At 41.0% G+C, this 20,080-nt stretch overlaps 1 protein-coding gene across 12 annotated transcripts in view; it reads right to left on the reverse strand.

The window, feature by feature from the left end:
* LOC121674672 overlaps nt 1-20,080 on the reverse strand; it is a 300,378-nt gene that overhangs the window by 35,216 nt on the left and 245,082 nt on the right. For 6 of the 12 annotated variants that reach the window (XR_006019763.1, XR_006019759.1, XR_006019760.1 and 3 more), the window contains one exon: nt 165-14,598. Coding sequence is in view for 5 of the 12 variants with exons in the window: in XM_042049184.1 (XP_041905118.1) it covers nt 14,381-14,598 (218 nt within the window). In the remaining 7 variants the exon portion in view is untranslated. Of the gene's footprint in view, nt 1-164; nt 14,599-14,689; nt 14,851-20,080 lie in introns of those variants that run through there. The other 6 variants (XM_042049184.1, XM_042049181.1, XM_042049182.1 and 3 more) reach the window with 2 other exon arrangements.

The raw sequence follows: 20,080 nt of genomic DNA on the forward strand, positions 1-20,080 counted from the left end.
AAACTCACTCAGTCCTGACTGCCTGTCACACACACTCCTGCAACAGAATAATGACCAGAGTAAGAAACTGACAATCTTTTCATACGTCACTAGAGTTTCATTTTTCTTTTATTACATGAAAATGCAGGGATTTTTTTTCATCATCATTTCCACATATATTTTACCTTTGCCAAAGCCAGCTTGAGTGTGTATTCTGAGTGGACCTAAATTTGTCCTGGACAGAAAACAGAATTGAGCAGGCCAGTCATTGCAAAGCAGTGGACACCAGTGAGTCAAATGAAGTTCTGGCATAACCTGGCTTGCAAGGGTTCAGCAGGGAAGTCTTTGCCCAGCAGGTTGCAGGAGTGGAGGCAGCATGCATGAGAGAGAACACACAGAAGACTGCTAGAGCGGGTTGTTCAGGGGTACCTGCAGAGGCAGCTCCAAGAATTGACAATAAGAGTGTCAAATGTACACGTGCAAGTATTTGTCTTGAGTTGGAGACCTGAACCTGAACAATTAATGTGCTGTGTGTGTACATACATTTATCTGAAAAACCCATTACACCCCCTCAATCCCTTTTTAATCTTCAGCACGACAGAAGTTTTCAGCATAGCACTCCACGAAATGATGGGTAATGAAGAGCAATGCTTCAGTTAGTCAGGGGAAAACCCTCGGAACTCCAAAAACTTGTTCAGCTAGACAAGTCACACTTAATGCAGCAGAAATTTACAGCAGATACAATCAACAGAGAAATATGCTGGAATAACTTATTTCCCTCAACCCAGATGCTTCAAGTCCCTCTTTCACATTCAGTGACCCGCCCCAGAGAAGAGCTGGATCCCCAGTCAGTGTTAGTCAGCAGGATGTCAGTGAAGTTCATGGCTATGTGCCACCCTGATGACCTGACACAGTACAGCCACAGAAACTGAAGCAAATGACTGCTTTCCAGGCAATTTTATCTTAATCATTCTTCTGAACTCTGGCTACAGGATTTTTCTTTAACTTTAAGTCCTGAAACATTAAAGAACAGAATGCATCAACTTAATTGGAAACAGTTTTGCCACAACACATCCTGCGTCTGTTCAAGGACTTAGAGAGAGGAAAAGCCCATGCTTTGAAGCACTGTGACAACTTAAGATAAATTTCAGCATTACTTTTCTAACAGAATATAATTGAAAACATACTTCAACACAGACTCTAATCTAACTCTGGTTAGAGATGTGCTCAACCCACAAGTTTCAATCTCAACATTCCCAAGTCTTGAAGGAATCCTGACTCAGACCCAAATTGTCTTCTCTTTCTGTAACAGTCTTTAACACCACTGAATTGAGCTCACCACTTATTAAAAATCAAAATGGCTGCTTCTACCACCACTTGTGTGCTTCTTTTCATCACACTAATGCCTAAAGTTCCCATTTCTTTCAATCCCCTTCAAAGATTTGGGTGAAATACCTGTATATTATAGAAGACAATCCCTCTCCCCCATGCTTCAGTGCCTAAAGAGACAAAACTGGCAGACAGTAAGATAAAGAAGGCATTGTTATCTCCATTTTCAGCTGGGAAACCAGGCCCTAAAATGACTAAGAGTCAGAATCCCGAGGGAGGTCAAGGATCAGATTCTCAAATGCTCAATAACCAGCATCAGAGCCAGACTTTCACAGGAAAAAAAGAAGAAGAAAAAAAATGGGGGGGGAGGGGAAAATAGAAAAGAAACAAGAAGAAAAAAGTCCAAACCCTATAGTTCCTACTTTTATTGCACATTTTCAAAATATCTTTTTGCGGCATCTTGAAGATCTGTCCACTTGGGTACCCATTTGAGCGCTGAAATGGGAAGGTATCTCTCTAGGAAATCTCTCTCCAGTTTGGGTGCTACTCCCAGTTTGAAGTGTGGCAATACATGAGTTGCCCAAGGCCATGAAGGAAGTCTCTTGTAGAGCCAGAAATTTGGATCAGCAACCCCTGTGCCCTAACCACAAGTCTATCCTTCCTCTTACTAACAGCACAGTGTATTTCTTTGTTAAGTTGCTTTCTAGTTAGATATAATATAATGGGCCTTTTTCTTTATTCATCCACAATAACATGACATTATGAGATTGGCACTTGTCACTCACAGGAGTGCTCTTTTTCCTCTCACCCCGCAAAACACAAACACACTTAGCAGATTGCCATCTGCAGATGACACTAGAATCTCTTGTATTTTAAAGCCTTTTTTCCAACAGCAATCACATAAGTAAATTGCCCTTTATTAATATTTTTCAGGATATGAGAGGCTGACAAGTTGCAGATCTCAGCTACAAAGAATTATTCCCCTTAACCACGTAACCTCCAGGAAGAGAAAAAACCTTTCTGGTCAAGAAGATCAAGATAACAGCAGCTTGTTCATATAATATCCCTTAGCAGCTGCTGCTGCTACCTACCATGGGAATCCTAAATACTTCAATAATAGGTCAATCACCACTGGCTGCCGCTTTATGTGTGAGCAGCCTTAAGTATCTGTGCAAGATGCGTAGAGTACAACAGTACGGAGTGGAAAACCCAAGCGCAACACCATGTCTTTTGCTACTTTCCCCACTTTAATTAGAGGGATACGTGTAATTACTCACCAATTCAAGCTCTGGAAACTACAGGGGGATGTCACTGTGCAAACCAAGAAAATGATAGATTTTCACTATATTTGTGCAGACAAATGCATACGAGACACGCTTGATGTACAGAACTCCATTCATCTCTGAGTTACTATTTTTGCACTTGTCTCAGTTGGGATTTTTTTTTAAATTCTGTTTCTTCAAACCCTGCCCTCTTCTACATGACCTTTTTGATCAATAGTCCTTTGTTGTGCTGTGAGGCCTCAGCAGCAAAGGACAGAATGAATACAGCTAATTCTTATCTAAAGTTTACCTTCAGAATCTTTGGGTCTTGGCACAGGTTTGAGACATTTGTTTTTCTTAGGTTTTATAACTCTAAATGATGAATATTGCTTGAGAATGTAGTCTCCTCTAGAGATCCTAGAGTTCTCAGCTGACCTTTCCCTCTGCTCCTGAAGTTGCCCCTATCTCTAGCCCATTTGCACCTTTCTGCTTCACCACCTCAGAAATTAGTGGATTACCTCAGCCCCTCTGATACATCTTTTGGCAAGTCAATGAAAGTCAGGTTGACAACTATTTTTATGTGGAAAGCAGGCCTCTCCCTGTCTTTTTAAAATTTTTTGTGGTAAGAGGACTCAAAAAATCTCTTTGTCAGATTCTACAGTGGCCTGCCACTTGAAAATCCAACTGGTTTTAGTACTTACACTGTCTTCTTACAAGAGTTTCACTGACAAAAATTTGTGGCTGATTTTTAAATGGCAAATCAGTGTGACACTTTCTATTCTTTTTTACCTTAAAGAAAGCCTGATATCCTATATGTGAAGATCTATTATTGTTTCAGACACTGTAGTGCAACAGTACATCCCTGGCAGCTCCTAGAACAAAACCATTTAGACATATGGGACGCCCTCCCTTTCCCAGCAGCTTTATCTCAACAAGTACTGCATTTAAGCAAACAGCCTAAAGCACGACTCACACTCCAGTGAAAGACAACTATTTGAAAACTTTAGGGCTGTATAAGTGACCACAGAAAGGACAAAAGGATCAAAAATGAGCCTAAAGTTACAATAGCAGATGCAAAACAAATTAATACTCCCATAGAGGGAAAGCCAGATCTGTCAGACTGCCCAAGCCTCTGCAGGAGTTTTGGCTACTGCAGCAGCAGGGAGACAGCCTGGGACCAGGCATGAATACTCTGGCCCTTGGAGTTAGACATATGTGCACTTTAGAAGGGTCTTGGTTGTGGGAAATCCTTGGGCTAAGCATTTCTGTTACTAACCAAGTCTGTCCTTTTGCAAACAGTAATTTACTGTTTTCTGTGAAGTAAGTTTTCACTAGATTTGAAGGTCCTCCTGGTGTACTTCAGAGATGCAAAGTTCTGATGAAAAAAAGTATTTTGTGTTGCTTTGGTTTTGTTAGACTTTGGTTTGGTTTGGTTTTTAATTAGCATGCATACATATCATGCAAAGTTAGAGCTAGTCATTAAAGTTACCTCTAAATGTCCTGTGAAATTGTTTGGGATCTTAAAAAAAAAATTAAAAATTGAATCAGTCTTGCCCTTTTCCCCCTCCCTAAAAGCAGCTGCTGAAAAGCTGCAAGTTACCAACCATTGAAATGCTACATAAAATGCTCTAAAATAAATCAAAAAATTATATCCAAGTAGACATAACCAAGTGAAACTTCCAGATTCACAATGTGCAGTAACATATTAGTGAGTGACTGATCTATTGCTCATGAAAAGAAAAAAAATACAAGAAAAAGTCCTTTCACAGTTCAATTGAAAGTTACAATATTTGAGAAATGAATAAGAAGTCATGTAATGGCTTTGCAGCTTTTGAACTTTCACATGTTTCAGATTTTTCTAATGCTTGTGTGGATTAAAGAGATTCACATCTCAATGGCTGGGGCACCTCACATTTTTTCTGGATCAGGTTTAATGATTTCCACACTGTAGAAACTTCACTTTGTATGAACACACCCTGAATTTAAGGAATTTTTCATACTTAGGTGCATGTTTTCCAGTATATTTCTTTTAATGTTAACCCTGTCAAAGGGCACAGTGGCTCCGTCATAAAAGTGAGCAACTCCTTCAATTTCACACATCAATACACTGGGGCTTTTCAGCATGCTTTTCTTTCCAGACCCCAAAAATAAATTAAGGAGGGGGGGAGTGGGATGTAAGGAAACAATAAAATAGAAGACATCCATATTTTTTTTGCTTCTGTGTATTATCCCAATGTGGACCCCAAAATAAAAGGGGGAACTATTTATTTCAATAATGTGCAAAGTTCATGGTTTTAAAGCTGCAACTACACCCTTTTCATCTCTTTAAAAGACATTTCAAAGCAGGATTGTGAGACCCAAAGAGAGAGAAGAGTCTCTGATGTCCATCCAGCTCACAGAGAAAAAAACCTTGCATTTTCTACCCTTTGACGTAGGATTAAGGAGTAACAAAAAGCCATTTCATCCTTTCTAAGAAAATGCATATGTGCAGGCTTACACTAAATTATAAACTAGCGGCTATCAGGAGGGCATGGGTACCATCTAGAATCCAGCAATAATCACAGACCTCATAAAAATCAGCACAGATGTTAAGTCTTTATGGCTCAATGACAAGATGAACCAAATGTTTAAAAATATTTCCACGCAATAGGTTTGACAACCTAAGATGCAAACTCTGAGCAGCCTGAGCAGAACTGAACGTAGTGGATGAACAGAGGGGTGTTTTTTCCTGGTTGTAGACCCATGGAGTAAGAAAATTTCAGAGCTTTAACTGAATTTATTGGTCCCCATCATTATGCAGAACAGGAATATAGCCAAAACTTCTGACTGCCTTGCAGTTCTAACGTTCTGTACAACAGAAATCTCCAATTCATCCAGAAATCTTCAACTACACAGCACTGCTGTTCCAAAATCCTGGCTGCCTTCTGAATTTTTTTGCATGCTTCAAACTCCTATTATAGTCCATCCTAGACACCCAGGATCACTTAAGGTAAACAAGAAGCCAAGGTTTATGGGGGAGAGCTGATTTAAATAAAGGGCATTTCCTCTCTTTACAATTGCCATGTAGCCAAAACCAGCATCAGTTGGGCTGAACAAAGAAAGGAACCAAATGCTGGCAGTACTTGAAACTTTGGAGACTCCCTTTGAACTGGGAGTGCCCCAGTACACCCAGCTCTCCAACTATTCCATCAGGACCAGCATTTCACTTGGCCTTATAGCTCTGATTTCAGATGATCTACTGTTTGAAAGCGCACAACCGAGTTGATCTGCACAGCATTAGCGCCCTGTCCTGCTTCTTAGAAATGCATCATAACATGAATACCTGGTTTGTGAAATCAAATACCATCTGCTCATTTGGGCTCCTTGGCCTGCCATTCACTTGCTTCTAAAAGAAATGGGATTACTCTCATAAAACAAGGGAAAGAAAACATTTCAGAGGGCAGTGCTTAATCATGTCTCATGTTCAGCTAAACTCATATCAACTGTGAACAGATAACACAAATATAGGCACCAGAGGAGGTTATTTTTAACATTTGCCAGTATCTCTTCACAATCTCAAAAATCTTGGTGAGTACCATGCCAAGGAACCAAAGTCGAATTTGAAGGCAAGTGTGTGATTCCCTGGCTGTTAATATAAAACACTTGATGGAAAGAAGATCCACTGGCTGTAACACAGCAAATATGGCACTGAAGTGTGCTGGAACTTCTGCTTCTTTATAAACAGATTGCATTCATAAAACTCACAAAGGTGCACAATCTTACCCACCATTGCAAGGAGAAGAAAGAAAAACTGGAACTTGTGATCTCATCTGCAGGGTTGTAAACAATTGTAGGTTTTAAAGAAGTAATATGAAGAGCTGCTGGAGATGACACACCAGCCAATTTAGTTCAGCTAAACCAGTGTATACGTGTGTTAATGCAGTAATTGCTGCTGAGATCTATAATACACTGCCATCTGTAGAGGTCATGAGCAGGACATTTACATCAAGATTCACCAGTCATTTGTTTCAGTCATAACCAAACCAAATCTGCAGCACCATGTACCACCTCCTCCATTCCGCATGTTTTCTGCAGATAAAATACTGCACAAAATCTATCTCCAATGCCCTCTAACTGCCATTATTTCAAATGTCTCCAGCTTTGAAATATCAAAACCACTTGGACCTCAAAAGAGCCACAGTAATCTGTGTCTGTATGTAAAAAAGAAAAACATGGCAAACCCAGACGTAACTGTGGTATACCTACCTCCAAATGAATAACTCCTTTGAATATTGGTGTGACTGTTTATGCAACACCAAAGTGTCAAGAAAAAAAAAAGATAAATGAATTCACTGTTAATCTTAATGATGATAACAGCACAAGTGGCTAGAGAGCTAGAAAGCGTTTCTTGTTTGAAATTGTTGCGTTCTGCCTCCCTCGACATTTCTAAGAGCCCTAGCTTTGTAGGTCAAGACACCAGCCATCTCATTACCCGAGTTTCTGCAGCCTGTTAAGAGACCGAGTTCTCCTTGGTATATTTGTTTTGTTCACTGCCTGTTCTCTTTCATTAAAAACTAAAGACATTTTATGATGAAAGCAGAAGAAGTATTCAGAAAAACATAATTATAGAGACTCACTGCAATCCAACCTTACTAGCTCAGCAGTGAAGTGATATTTCCCCACATTTTCTCCTACTCAAGAGCAAATTTATAGTATATTGCTCAACAAAAAAAAAGTAAGCATTTTCAGAGGAACAGAGGGGGGGAAAAAAAGGTAGAAATAGAAACACCACACTTTGGAAGAACACTATAGAAAAAAAGACATGTTCAGGGGAAAATACCAGAGATGAAAGCCTGGCCCAACTGAATTCCAGGATAAAACAGCCATTGGTTTCAACAGGGTCACGATCTCTGTCAAGATCTGAGTCTGGATTCACTTTTGAAGTAGGTGTGGCCTAAGAGCAGGAGGGAAGAATTAGCTATAATATAAAGTATCTCTCTCTGCCTTAAACAGCACATCACACATTTCATTTTACCTGGCTACAAAAGGCACGAGTGGTTATGAAACACAGCTATCTAGGTACACCCCATTTTTTACCACTCTATCCCTTTTGTTACCCTTCTATCACACATTATCATGATTTTTTTTTGTCGTTGCTAGTGTTGAATGGGATGACAGCATTAACACAATGGCTGGTGCTACACACCAGAACTGCCCACATTTCATGTCAAGCCACTTTTCATCATAGAAAAAGCAGCATCGTATATCTAAAGGCCCAGGTTTTGGTGCTACACTGAGACAACTGTGATTACATGCTATATGCTTCAGTGCTGTGTTTGTGTAAGTTGTGCTTGTGTCTTGTGTACACACCTACACACTACATGTATGCAGCAACTCTGAGTGCACAGGCACACACGTGCATGGATGCAGGAAAAGCAGGAATGTGGACCCACAGTAATGCTGCTCCTGTCTGTTACAGGAGCATTTGTAACAGAATTTCCTTCCGTGTTAATGGATCACAGAAAAAAAATATTGTAAGGATTATTTTAATTTGTTAAACATTTGTATTCCCTACTGCATTGCAATAAAAGGAATGTGCTAACTGCCAGTCTTTTAAGAAATATGAGACAATTCCTTGTACTTTTGGTTTGAAATTGGAACTGAAACACATCTGCTACAGAAGAACTGATCTGTATGGCCCTGCAGGAGGTGAAGGCTGGGAGTCAACTCACTCTTTGTGGCAAGGGAACCTAGATGGGTTGCTCTATATCCTGTATCCTCTGATCATTTTCAGAAAAACAGAAAGTTGCCATAAAATCACAAAATGCTCAGCACATCCATGACTGTCCAAGACTTTGAAGTCAGGAATACACCAAGCAGTACAGGCACCTCACAGCTGAAAATGGAGGCATGATTCTGTGTATTTTGATGGGAAAAAAAAAAAAATATTGCCTGCATGTGCTCCCAGTAAATCAGCATTCACTTAGCTACCCTAGAGCATGAAACTCAGCACAATAGATCTTTCATAGCTCACAGGAGAGGTCATGGTACAAGAATGTTGAACAATACAACACAATCTTTTGTAGGTAAGAAACTTCAAGGTAGGAGGTGTAAGTTGTAGCAAGAATAGAAACCTCAGAGGAGATCATCAGAAAGTGATTAACATGGTTTTTTCAAAAGAATGTGCACAATTGACAATATTTTCAACACAGACATATATTTCAAACTCCTCTGGCGTTCTGTTTCTTATGCATTATACACACATACAGAGCTCAGATTTTGGGTTTGTTTCATTAACTCCATATTTCTGCTGCTCATAATTACGCAAAGTATTATGATCACATCATTCACATTCATTTGTGTGGAATAATTTTCATTGAAGAGACTTTCAGCAGGGTAACTTTATGTTGAATACAATTTCTGGTGCACTACATTTTTTATAGTTAATATGTCACTTGATGGTTTGTTGAACTATCTGATTTGATGTTTGTTATAAACAGTCACTGTATTGAAATCCCAGATAAACAGCAAGGACACAACTGTTTTCCACAGAGTATATGCTTTATCTTGTTTGTTGCTTTTCTTCAAACTCCCTCTTTTTTAGCACAAATATATCAAGATAAGATAACACTCAGATTTTTTTTTTCTAGTAAATGGAGTTCTGCATTAATATAGTACTGCACGCTTATTTTGATTTGCTGAAGCCCAAGTCAGCCCAGGTGAACTGGATGAAACTACAACTGGCTACAACCAACAAGGGCAAGAACCTCAAGAGACAATTGTAGACAAAGGCTGTCTTGTTGCCTAGCATCCTGCAGGAAAGTGGAGCAGGACATCAGATCTTGACCAAGAGAATATTGCTGAGGGAAGTGGGACAAAAACTTTCTGGAGTAACCTCCAAGGACAGACAAGGCAAACGTAATTACTGGGCATCAAGAAAAGTGCCCCTCTTCACTTTCACTTCTCTAAAAATCTGTCACTCCATGAGACTGTCAGGAAGGAGCAGAGAAGGAAGTGGTGCAAGTTTCAGTAATGAATCAATGCCAGGAAAAAGACACAGGAAATTCAACTCTGTAGGAACTGATTGGTTTGCCTCAGCTGCAAAACGCATTCAAATTCATGTCTCCATTTCCAGTTTCTTTTTATTTATACCTTCCCAATAAATTCCAGGGGCCAAGGCAGAACAGCTCTGGCTCCAGGGAAGCAGCTGGCTGTCCAGAGAGATGCACAGGCAGCTCACACTCCTCTAAAAGGTACCTGAGATGTGCAAGCTGTTTGCACCCCTCTAAAAGGTATCTCATTCATCCAAATATTTCAAATTAAACTGTTTCAGAAAAAAATGAGTTCACTACTTTTCAGCACCAAGTCACATTTTTTATTTTGCAGTTCCAAAGACATCTGGGTCCTTCTCTCCCATCCCCTACTGTCTCATATTTTGAAAATTCCCACTTCTTTGAGTGTGATGTCATGAGGCGTTGCCATGAAAATTTAACTTAAAATTATATGCACTGAATTAGAACTTCTTTGCATGGTAAAAGATCACACAGAGGGAAATAGCTGTTTAAACAAAGATCTTCTATAATTAGTGATAATAACAAAGGAAATATTCATAATTACATCAAAGGATTCTTCACTGAGTATTGTTTTTATTTGCTTCCTAAGGGAGCACAGAGTTCTCTGAAAAGGTAACACTGTTTGAGGCAGATGTAGATAAATAAAAGAAGGCCATCTAGAGAATCCAACTTCAAACCAGAGCCTGGAAAATACTCCAAAATCCAGAATAGTTCTCTAATTGGTCTGATTACACGTCAGGCATCAGCACTGTGCTAGGTATGCAGTGCTGATAAGCCTGCAGTATGTAAATGCCTTTTCAGATGAGCATGACACACAACACTGCAGCTACCCTGGGCATCTGTCTCCACATACATGAGGCATAGCCTGGGGATTAATTTCATCCACTAGCATAAACAGGACTAATTTTTTGAAGTACAGCTAGCTAAAAATAGCTAAGAGTAATGTTATGCAATAAATAAAATAAATCCTGGTATAGGTTTCCCCTTTCCAGACGAAGGAATCTGACATGGCTTCAAATAGAAAGAGGCAGCAGCCTGACCAGAACACAAAATATATTCATTTGATTCCCTTCCAGAGAGGCAGCATTTTAATCTTCCATACATTAAAGATGCATGCCCACTATCATATCATTTCAATGACCTAAATATTAAATTATGACCAAAAATTCACAACACTTCTGCCCTCCCCTGGAAAAAAAAAAATAGGTCAAAAATAAATGGAAACAAACTGTTTTCTGCTCCTTTTTATGCATTTGACAGAGAGAAAAAAAAATGAGGGAGATAAATCTGCATAATACTGAACCGAATCTCTTTAATTCCAGTCAGCTTTTATCATTCAATCACTGAGTCTGTATGTGGAAAAATTCATGCTAATTCCCCCTAGCAACAGCCGCAGCCTATCCGGGGGAGCCCTGCACCAGGCAGCTGCCAGCCAGCAAGAATAACTCTAAGTAGGTCAGCCCTGCATTTCTAAAAATGCCACGGTCTAGTAACCCCACTGTCCCGTCTGTCTGCCCTACCCCATAATAACCTCGATCGCTTGGTGACACAATGACATACTACCCTGTTAGAGCGCAATCAAATCCCGCTGCATTATTCTGCTGCAAGCATCGCTGCTGGATGAAGGACCCGTCGAGGGGCAGCATTAATCAGGCAGCCATTCATGTCCACTAGCACTTCACTCTGGAGATGGGGCCTGCATTAATGACCAGCTGTTTGAACTAACACAAACAAAATAATGCCTTCCACCCTGTTGGCTGTGCAGAATACATGTTCTAATCAGGCAAGTTATGCTCATTGACTAAACCTAAGATGTAAATTAAACAGCCCCAGACAATGCCAGCTTTTGTAACCTTCTATTAATTAAAGTAAGTATATTTAAATTATACTACACACAATTCAAAGAGCTATTGGTTTAATATACAGAGTCACCTCCTCCTACAAATTTGTGTTCACAGTCTAAAAAAAAAAAGCCCCAAACCAAAACCAAACCAAAAACCACCCACCCCCACTGTTTGCATAATACAATCTACCTATCCTGGTAAATTAAAGAGCGACTACAACAGAGCCGAACTGCAAGTGACTTCTGCTGGGAGCAGGGAACCACACCAGACCTCCAGTAACTGGTCTTTGGGAACAGTGACAGACATGCACACTGGATGTGGTGGAGGGGTACTGATAAAAGTCCTATAAACATCTCCCAGCCGTGACACAGAGAAAGGCCAGTCGCAGCAGATTAAACACCCCCTGCAATCTCGCTGCTTAAGCTCCGTCGAGTTGCCTTCACAGACCTAAAAATAATTGCAGAGGTCAGAAAGCCCCTTGGCGGGATCTGGGCATGTGTCTTTAAGAGCACGTCCATCCCTCCTGCTTCCCACAGCCCTGGGGACTTCTGCATGGCTGCAAGATGCTGCAGGAAGCCCTGTCCCTCCCCCCTTGCTCTTAACCAGAGAAGGCTTAATATAAACCACACCAGAGCCTAGTCAGTCTTCTCTGGGGTGGTATTTCAGTATCAAATCTGTAATGCCAGAGCAGAATTTCAGCAGGCTTGCTTTGTGTTTAATTGCACCCTTCCTTTTAAACACCTTTGTGCAGCTCGCTGATCTCTTCCTTCAGAGCATACCTCCATGTCATGCAGCTGCCTGTACAGGACAGAGCTAGGAAAGACATTTTCAAGGATAGACTATTCATCTGCGTTTTTCCCTGAAGGATTTGCACTTTTGGTGAATGCGTGCCATAATTCAATCTTCACTGCTGCAGAATTCAGCAAACCCTGTGCATGTAAACCATCCACATCTGACTTAGGAACACAGCAGATTCATTAATCCATTTTGCACTTTCTTGTTTGAGCCAGGCTTGTTAACCAGGTTATGAGAGTCTTCCTTTGCTTTGTGGCACACATCACATAGCTATTATTGGAGAGATACAGTCACTGACGTAACCGTGGGCTCCTAATTACAAGCTGCTGACATTTTGCTCGTCTCCGCAGCTTTGAAGCTGTGAGTTCAGAGTCTCTCCTCCTCCCTCCTTGCTTGCTTTAAACTGCCTGAGTTAGAAGCATACAACAGATTCAGAAAGGTATACGAGTGGCATAAACTCCTTTGCAGAACCTGCTGTATTGCCAAAGTTGTTTTTCTTTAAGCAAACAGAAAACTACAGTTTGGGACTAATAAGACTCCTTAGCCCCCAGCACAAGAATGTTATCCAACAGCTGGCTAAATACAATTCAACATACAGGGCTGCCTTTGTAGGCTGGGGAACAAATAGTGGAAGGACCAGACAGGCGTCTTGCAGGGTAGCTCACTGTGACTATTGGGAAATCCCCTCATACACATTTTAGGATGACATTATGGTCTATGGCATTGTATAAAAGGGAAAAAACAAAAGGAAAAAACCCCTTCTTTCCCAGTAGGCAGCTGCTAGAATCCATGCCAAGCCCTGCTAGCTGAGTGCAGTGCTTTTTTCCCCTATTTCTGCATTGTTCAGATATGGCCAAGCTGAGCTACCTAACAAATGAAATACGCCTGTACTGTGACAATACCTGCTCTAAAACCACCCCAAGCAGGTTCCGCAATATAAAATACACCCAGGTACATTTCACAGAAATCAATTGCCAAATGCAAGCATTGCCTTTTCTCAGTATATGAAGAATCCTTTGCAATTAGAGGCTGATTTGAAAATCTAAAAAAAAAAAAAAGGGAAAAAGAAAAAGATGCAAGTATAACGCTGAATATAAATGCTCAGTAGAGGATTTAGTCATCTGATGACTGTGGTAGCCAGCTGGTCTAGAAGTCATCTGGGATGCATTTATTTTGATTAGATTGATCACATTTCTATTTACAGTATAGAATTTTTCACCATACTGAATACAGCTGTGTTTATAGAGATTTTAAGATGGAGAAAACGAAACCCCACGGTTTCTCTCAGCACAGTGCAGAAGATTCAGTGCTTCAAGGTGTTAAGCAGAAATGATCTGCTTTCACATTTCTTAAAAGAATACTGCCTACCATCTGTTTTCACAAAGTGCCACCTCAGTCAGGAAATGGGTGTAGAGCTAGAGCTGAAAATACAAGCTGCAATCAAGTCTGACCCAGCAATCTGACAAACGTCCTCTGTAAATTGGTCAGAAATGTCTTTTTTTCATTTCTATACATGTTCACACACACACACAAAAGCACGTACATACACAGATATACACACAGAGTGCGAGGCTGCTGTTTTCCCTGGGGATATTCCTGCAGCCACCTAACTCATCAGTTCACTCCCTGACAGCTCCAGGAGTGCTCAAGCTACAATTTACAGTCCCCCCATCCATACATTGCTTTGTTAATCAAGCCATCCTCTCTGCAACGAGAATCCACAGAATCAGACAAACGGCACGTAGCGTTTCTTCTTCCTTTGCATTTGCATTCGCTCGCTCTCTCCTTCTCCCTTGGCTTTGCCTTAACAGGCAGATGCAACCAATACCTTATTTATCCATCTCCAGCACAACACTGAGGTGAAACCCGACAGCAGCACTGTGACTCCCCATGTTAATCCTCTGGAGCAGCAGAGGCTGGATTCTTGTTGCTGATGCCCTTGTCGAGCACTGGATTACTTTACATATTATTTCTTTAAGCTTTCACCCACCCTATCCTAGATTAACACCCTTCCTTTCTCCTCCCTCCCCCCACCCCCCCCCCGCCAAAGAAAACCCCAAAATCACCACATATTGCAACCCTTGGCTTCCAAAACCAATAAAAAAAATTCGCGGCTCCATCACTCCTCTTCCTTAGCAATGTGCAGATGAGAGAGTTTCGAGTCAGCCAAGCCAGGGTGAAGCGCAGGCAGCAAGACTGCAGCAGCCCCAGCAGCAGCAGAAAGAGCAGCAGCCGCCCAGGTAAATGGGGGGAAAAGCAGGCTCTGTCGAAAGCGGTGCAGCATCACAGCTGTGAGGAAAGCCAGTCTTGCTTCTTCCAAACAGTCCAGCTTTATGCCTGCAGGAACAGAGAAAAGGGAAGACCCAGAATTAAAAATAAAAACCAAAACAGTTAAGAAGAAACAGTAACTATAACAAATTGTCATAACTTTATTTATCTGGGCTTTCGGGGTTTTCTGGGAGGCTGTCTCTTTTCCTTTCCCTCCCCAAAGTATCCTACGTTGCTGGATGCTACTGTCCAAGAGTGCGGAGTCACAAAGGCTCACTCTCCAAAGCGCAGTGAGACCAGCATCACATGAGAAACCACATGACGCACCCAAATCGGATGCTGATGTGGTCCACTGTTTCACTCAGGGGGTGGGGGAAATATCTCGACCGAAACATGCCCCTCTCTAGTGGTTAGAATGAATTTCCCTTTAAAAAAGAAAAAAAAAAAAAAAAAAAAAAAAAAAAAAAAAAAAAAAAAAAAGAAGCAGCCCAAAATATAAATAACTCCATATCTATCCATCTTCAATGCCAATGCTTCAGGAGGCAGGAGAATGCTGTTCCACAGACATTAGCTGGATGGCAGCAATATTACTTCCAGGCTACGCTATTCTAAACTGATTGCACTTAAGTGAATTCCTGAAAAGCATACTCCATGTCTCCCTAACATGAACAGACTTAGAAAACCATCTCCATTATCGTTCCCTGCAATCTGTATCCAAACCTGCATGCTGAATAATTTATTTGAGACTAATAAGCCGTTTGCCAAGACCACTCCTTTTCCCACTCAGCCCCACACTCAATGAACAACTACAGCAAGAAACGCAGAGGCATTCACCGTTTCCTTAACTGGTAATTTTAGTAAATGCACTGTCCACAAAATAATCAGGAAAAAATGAGCAGAAGAGCTTTTTCCTCATGTATGGACACAACAGGTCTCTCTCTGGTTTGCGGACGGTGGCAACCTTTTCCTCACACTGCCGACTCAAAAGCTTTCAGTCCAAGCCAAGAAGCAAACATTCTTGCCTGCCAATTCCTGCAGAGGTGTTGTGCCACCCTGTTTAACGCAGAAACATCTGGACACCTCTGGCAGCCCCCAAATAAGAGCGTGCAGCTCCGCAATGCTGTTTACTGTCAGGGCACCAAGCAGTTAACATCCTTGGCTGCTTTACCATCTTGCCTATAGGAGCATGGAACCGAGTGACTGGTTTGCTCGAGAAACAAAAGCAGAAAAGCTGACCTTGATGATCGATGGAATTGCTGCTCACAAAGTTATCATCCAACAAATAGTCAGCGGTTTGTAGCTTGTTTTATGCCTAACATTTGTTCAAGTGAAAGAGCAGGTGGCACAGAGTCTTCCATCCCCTTTGTTTGCAAAAGCTGGGCACCACCTCGCAACGCTGTGCTCCCTGGCTTTTTACACTGAAATTGTACACAGTGTCGGGGAAATGTAGGAAGAGAGCTGCCATGAATCCACACAGCTGCTTTGCACAGGATCCCATTGCAATCTCTGAAGTTACATAATGGAGATCAAACACAGAATTCCCCCAGAAGAGTCATGCTTAGCCCTTACACAGGGAAGCGCAATCAGAGCAAAACCTGAGTGCTCTTTTGTGCCGATTTCAACCTTCCCAACTGCTCACGCAGTAGCAGATTGCAAAAATTTGCACAAGGCAGTTGTAGCTTGTTCTCATTGGCTCCTCTCAGAAAGAGGTTTTGCAATGGGCTGCACCTAGGAGTTGCCTAAATTCCACGTAAAATCCAGTAGTAGCATTCAGCCTCAGCATGATGCTAGTGTTCAGGAGAGGTGCAGGACTGCATGTACAGAAATCACAGGATTACCACAGTTATCCGAGGGCATTTTCACCTGTGGGGTTGATAATTTCAGCACTGGCAAGTCTTTGATGGGAAATGGTAGAGGTATACCCAAACTCTGACTGTAGCTAATCAATATAATATTTTACTTTCAGATGCAATGTCAGAGAATCTAGGTTATAGATGACTTTCTCAGTCCAAAATATAAACATTACTGAGGCAGGAACTAACTGCAGCTAAATATGTATCTTCATGGATTTGGACTACAAGATGAGAGGAGCTATCCCGGTGACCAGTCCATTGCTTTTAACCTATAACAATTATAACAGCATGGCTCTGACCGGCTTCTAGTCTGTTCTCATTAGTTTATAAGATAGAGCTCCAGCAGTTTGTGACTCTGTGAGTTGATGATCTTTCCCACTTGATACCAGTAGCTCATTTATCTGTTCTGACTTAGAATCAGAGATATGTTGGAAGGGCCATCTAGAGGTAACTTAGTGAAACCCCTGGATATCATCAACACTGCATCAGGTCAGATGCAACTTCATCCTAAAAACTTTCAGAGATGGAGATACCATGACCTCTTCCAGTGCTGACCTCCCTCCCAGGGAAAATAAATGTGCAGGAAATAAATGTTCATTCTGTATTCCTTACGTGAGCAGCCTTCACTGCACTGCTGAGCTGCATACATTTTCCTAGATCTGCCACTGAAAACACAAGGAGGGTGCCAAGGAATGAAAAGACTTTTCATACTAATTTAACCAAGTTCAGCTCAAATCAGTAGCACCTCCAAATTGTTACCACCTGATTATCATTTAATCTCCAGATGCTTCCATTTCAACTATTAACCAAAGCACTAAAATGCTAGTGAACACCCTGATAACAATTCCACTCCTCTACCATGTGTTACCCATGAGAAAGAAGAGAAAACCCAAAGATCACTTGCATATGAAACCTGAACTACACTCAGAAGTCAGAATTAGGGCTGAACCAACATGGTATCTGTAGGATGTTGGTTTATTCACAATAAAGAAGACGTGTTTTTCAATCAGACCTGGAAAAAGGGGGCCTCGAGTATCTATAAATATATATCCACAATCTTGTGAAAAACCTCCTATGCAAGCACATAATGTATATAACTTTAAGGACAGTCCAGGGATACACAGCCATGTTAGGTGTCAATGAAGAGGGAGGAAGAAGAAGAAGCAAGAATTGCAAAGAGGAAGACCAGTCATAATTCCCTCAGAAATGTAAAAAGGTTTAGATGAAGAAAGGCTTTTGTGAGAGACAGCCTTATGCACACAGTGCTTGCAAATCTAATTCTTATACTTCAGATGAACTCCCCACTAAGTTCTTCGTTAACAGCATGGGTAACTACCTTTCTTCCCTCTTCAAATCTCTGACATAGGTACTTTACTCTGTTAGATGTTGCTAGCTCTCAAAGTAATTCACTAGCAGACTCTAAATTAACCCATCTAATACAACTTTCTCAGTTTAGCTCCAGAGCAGACTTCCTCCCCCTTCCAAGAATGGAGAACTCGGAAGTTGTCCAAACAGAACAGCTGAGGGTACAGGTAAGGATTTTGGGTTGAGATCACTACTGTTTGTGTTCACATGAAAGCTTTTAGGATGAAACACATGAAAAGAACTGGGATAGTTTTGGATGCTGCCTTGACAAGTCATCAATAAAAATTTTCCCAAGACCAATTTGGTGCCAGGATTTGAAGACCTTCTCAAACACTTGATCACAAATCCTGTTCCATATTAGTGGAGCTTTGTGCTGCCTCAGGGATACACTAGCTATCTTGGATTTGATGTAACTGTCCACAAGGGACAGGCTTCAGAGCAAAGATTCAGAAGGTGGGTAGACTCTAGATGAACATGAAGAATTAGAGCAATATACAGAGAGCCCAAAATAATCTTAATTCCTGAGGGCTTAAAGGCTACTGAATTTTGTGGAGTAATTTTCAGATGCTTTCAAACCAAGTACTTCTTTTTATGGCTAATTTTCTGCTCGGTACAGTACTCCAATGCAACATGGATCCCTGCAAGTGTGATGTATTGAATGTCACTGAAAACAAAACTTCTTGTGTGGAAAATGAAACCTTTAGGGTGTCAGCTTTTCCTTCTGGGAAGAGTTCCACTTTGGGTCTTAGTCCCTGAAGTCAAAGGAAGCAGAACTTCACCTTGGTTAAGCATAGCACAGGCACTGTAGAGCCTGGGCAGAAAAAACAGAACCAACCATAAATTTAAGTTTTTCCTTACTATAGCCAAAAGCTGCCACCTCTGTGTAGCACTAAACAGTGCTACCTAGGAAGTAGGAACTGAAAAATAACAGAAACTTGGAGAAATGCTATGGTTTCAATTAGAGCAGAATGCCACTAGTACACTTGTGAATATCAGTAAAATATGGAGTTGCTAATTTGGAACTAACTAATGGAACATACAATTGCAGGGAATGGTCCAGTTGATGGTCCTCAGCAAGAATCAGGCTTTGGGGTTCAATTTTCAATGACCTTTCTCTCTGTAATCTGCAGATGGAGAAAGAATGATCATTAGGCTTGAGGTTTCAACCCAAAAGCCAGGCAAAACTTGACGTTTCACTGAACTTGAAACCTCAAAGTGAACCTCAAGCGTGCAAACCTTATGGACTCAAATCAAAACAAACACATGTCAGCGAGCAAAAACCACAGAGCTGCACATGGGTCTAAGTACTGAGCCATACTGGCTACTGGCCAGGGCATGAAGAGCCCTTCGCGTCACACAAAATACCAGCAGAAGTTCAGTGACCACAGGGTATGGCTAGACACACACTGCCATAGTTTGGAGACACTTAGGTCAATGTTATCTGAAAGCTCAAGTCCCAAAAGAACCTTCTCTACATTGCACCTCTTCAGCAAGGCAAGAGATCCTCCGAGGAGTTTTGTGTGACCACAGCTAAACTCCTTTGCTACTTGATGGGCTTTTCAAAGCCATCTCTTGGCATCTCCTTGCTAAGCTGTAGGGTGCCTGGAATGGAGAATGAACTACCTCCTCATAAAAAAGACATGCTTTAGTTTTCCAAAGAGTTAAAAACAATCACCATTCCACCTTTTTAGTAGAATTTTCAGTAAAATAAGCCAGAATCTGCCTAGACCAGCTGAGTGAATGCATGTAAAAAAAATAGGGAAATGGTGTTTCTGTATTTTCAGCACAGAGATGTTCATGACAAGAAACTGGTAAAGCACCACAGTTCTGCACTTTTCTCTTGCAGTCACCTGAAACCAGAACAATTTATTTCAATTCACTGATTATTCAATACTACTCTTGGAAAAATTTCCCACATGTATTTGATTTTCTATGGATGTGTGATGGACAGTTTATAGCAATTACCCTCTCAAAGTTTCAGGTATTTCAACACTGGCCACACATGCTTGTATTTGTCAGCTCTTTAATCATATTTGGGAACCTGTTTCCAGTGTGAGTACAAATGCTATCTTTAAAATTTGAGTGATATTTTCTCTATATTCACCCATGTTTGATTGTTGTAGAAAATGCCTACATAATTTAAAGGACTGAGTCCACATAACTTAAGCCTTGTCCTGTTGGAACTCTGCAAACTGTTTGTGTGAGAAAGAAGATTTTAGCAGCAGTCCTGGACAGGAGCAGAAACAGGGCAATTAACTGAGCAGAATGTGATACATTGATGTAAATGCAACCAAATGATAAACAACACTGAAAAAGATACAGTCTTCTCTGCA

This window comes from Corvus kubaryi, unplaced genomic scaffold (assembly GCF_017639235.1).
Source record: "Corvus kubaryi isolate FWS band 111438036 unplaced genomic scaffold, C.kubaryi_AGA036_p1.0 69, whole genome shotgun sequence".
Taxonomy (NCBI): domain Eukaryota; kingdom Metazoa; phylum Chordata; class Aves; order Passeriformes; family Corvidae; genus Corvus; species Corvus kubaryi.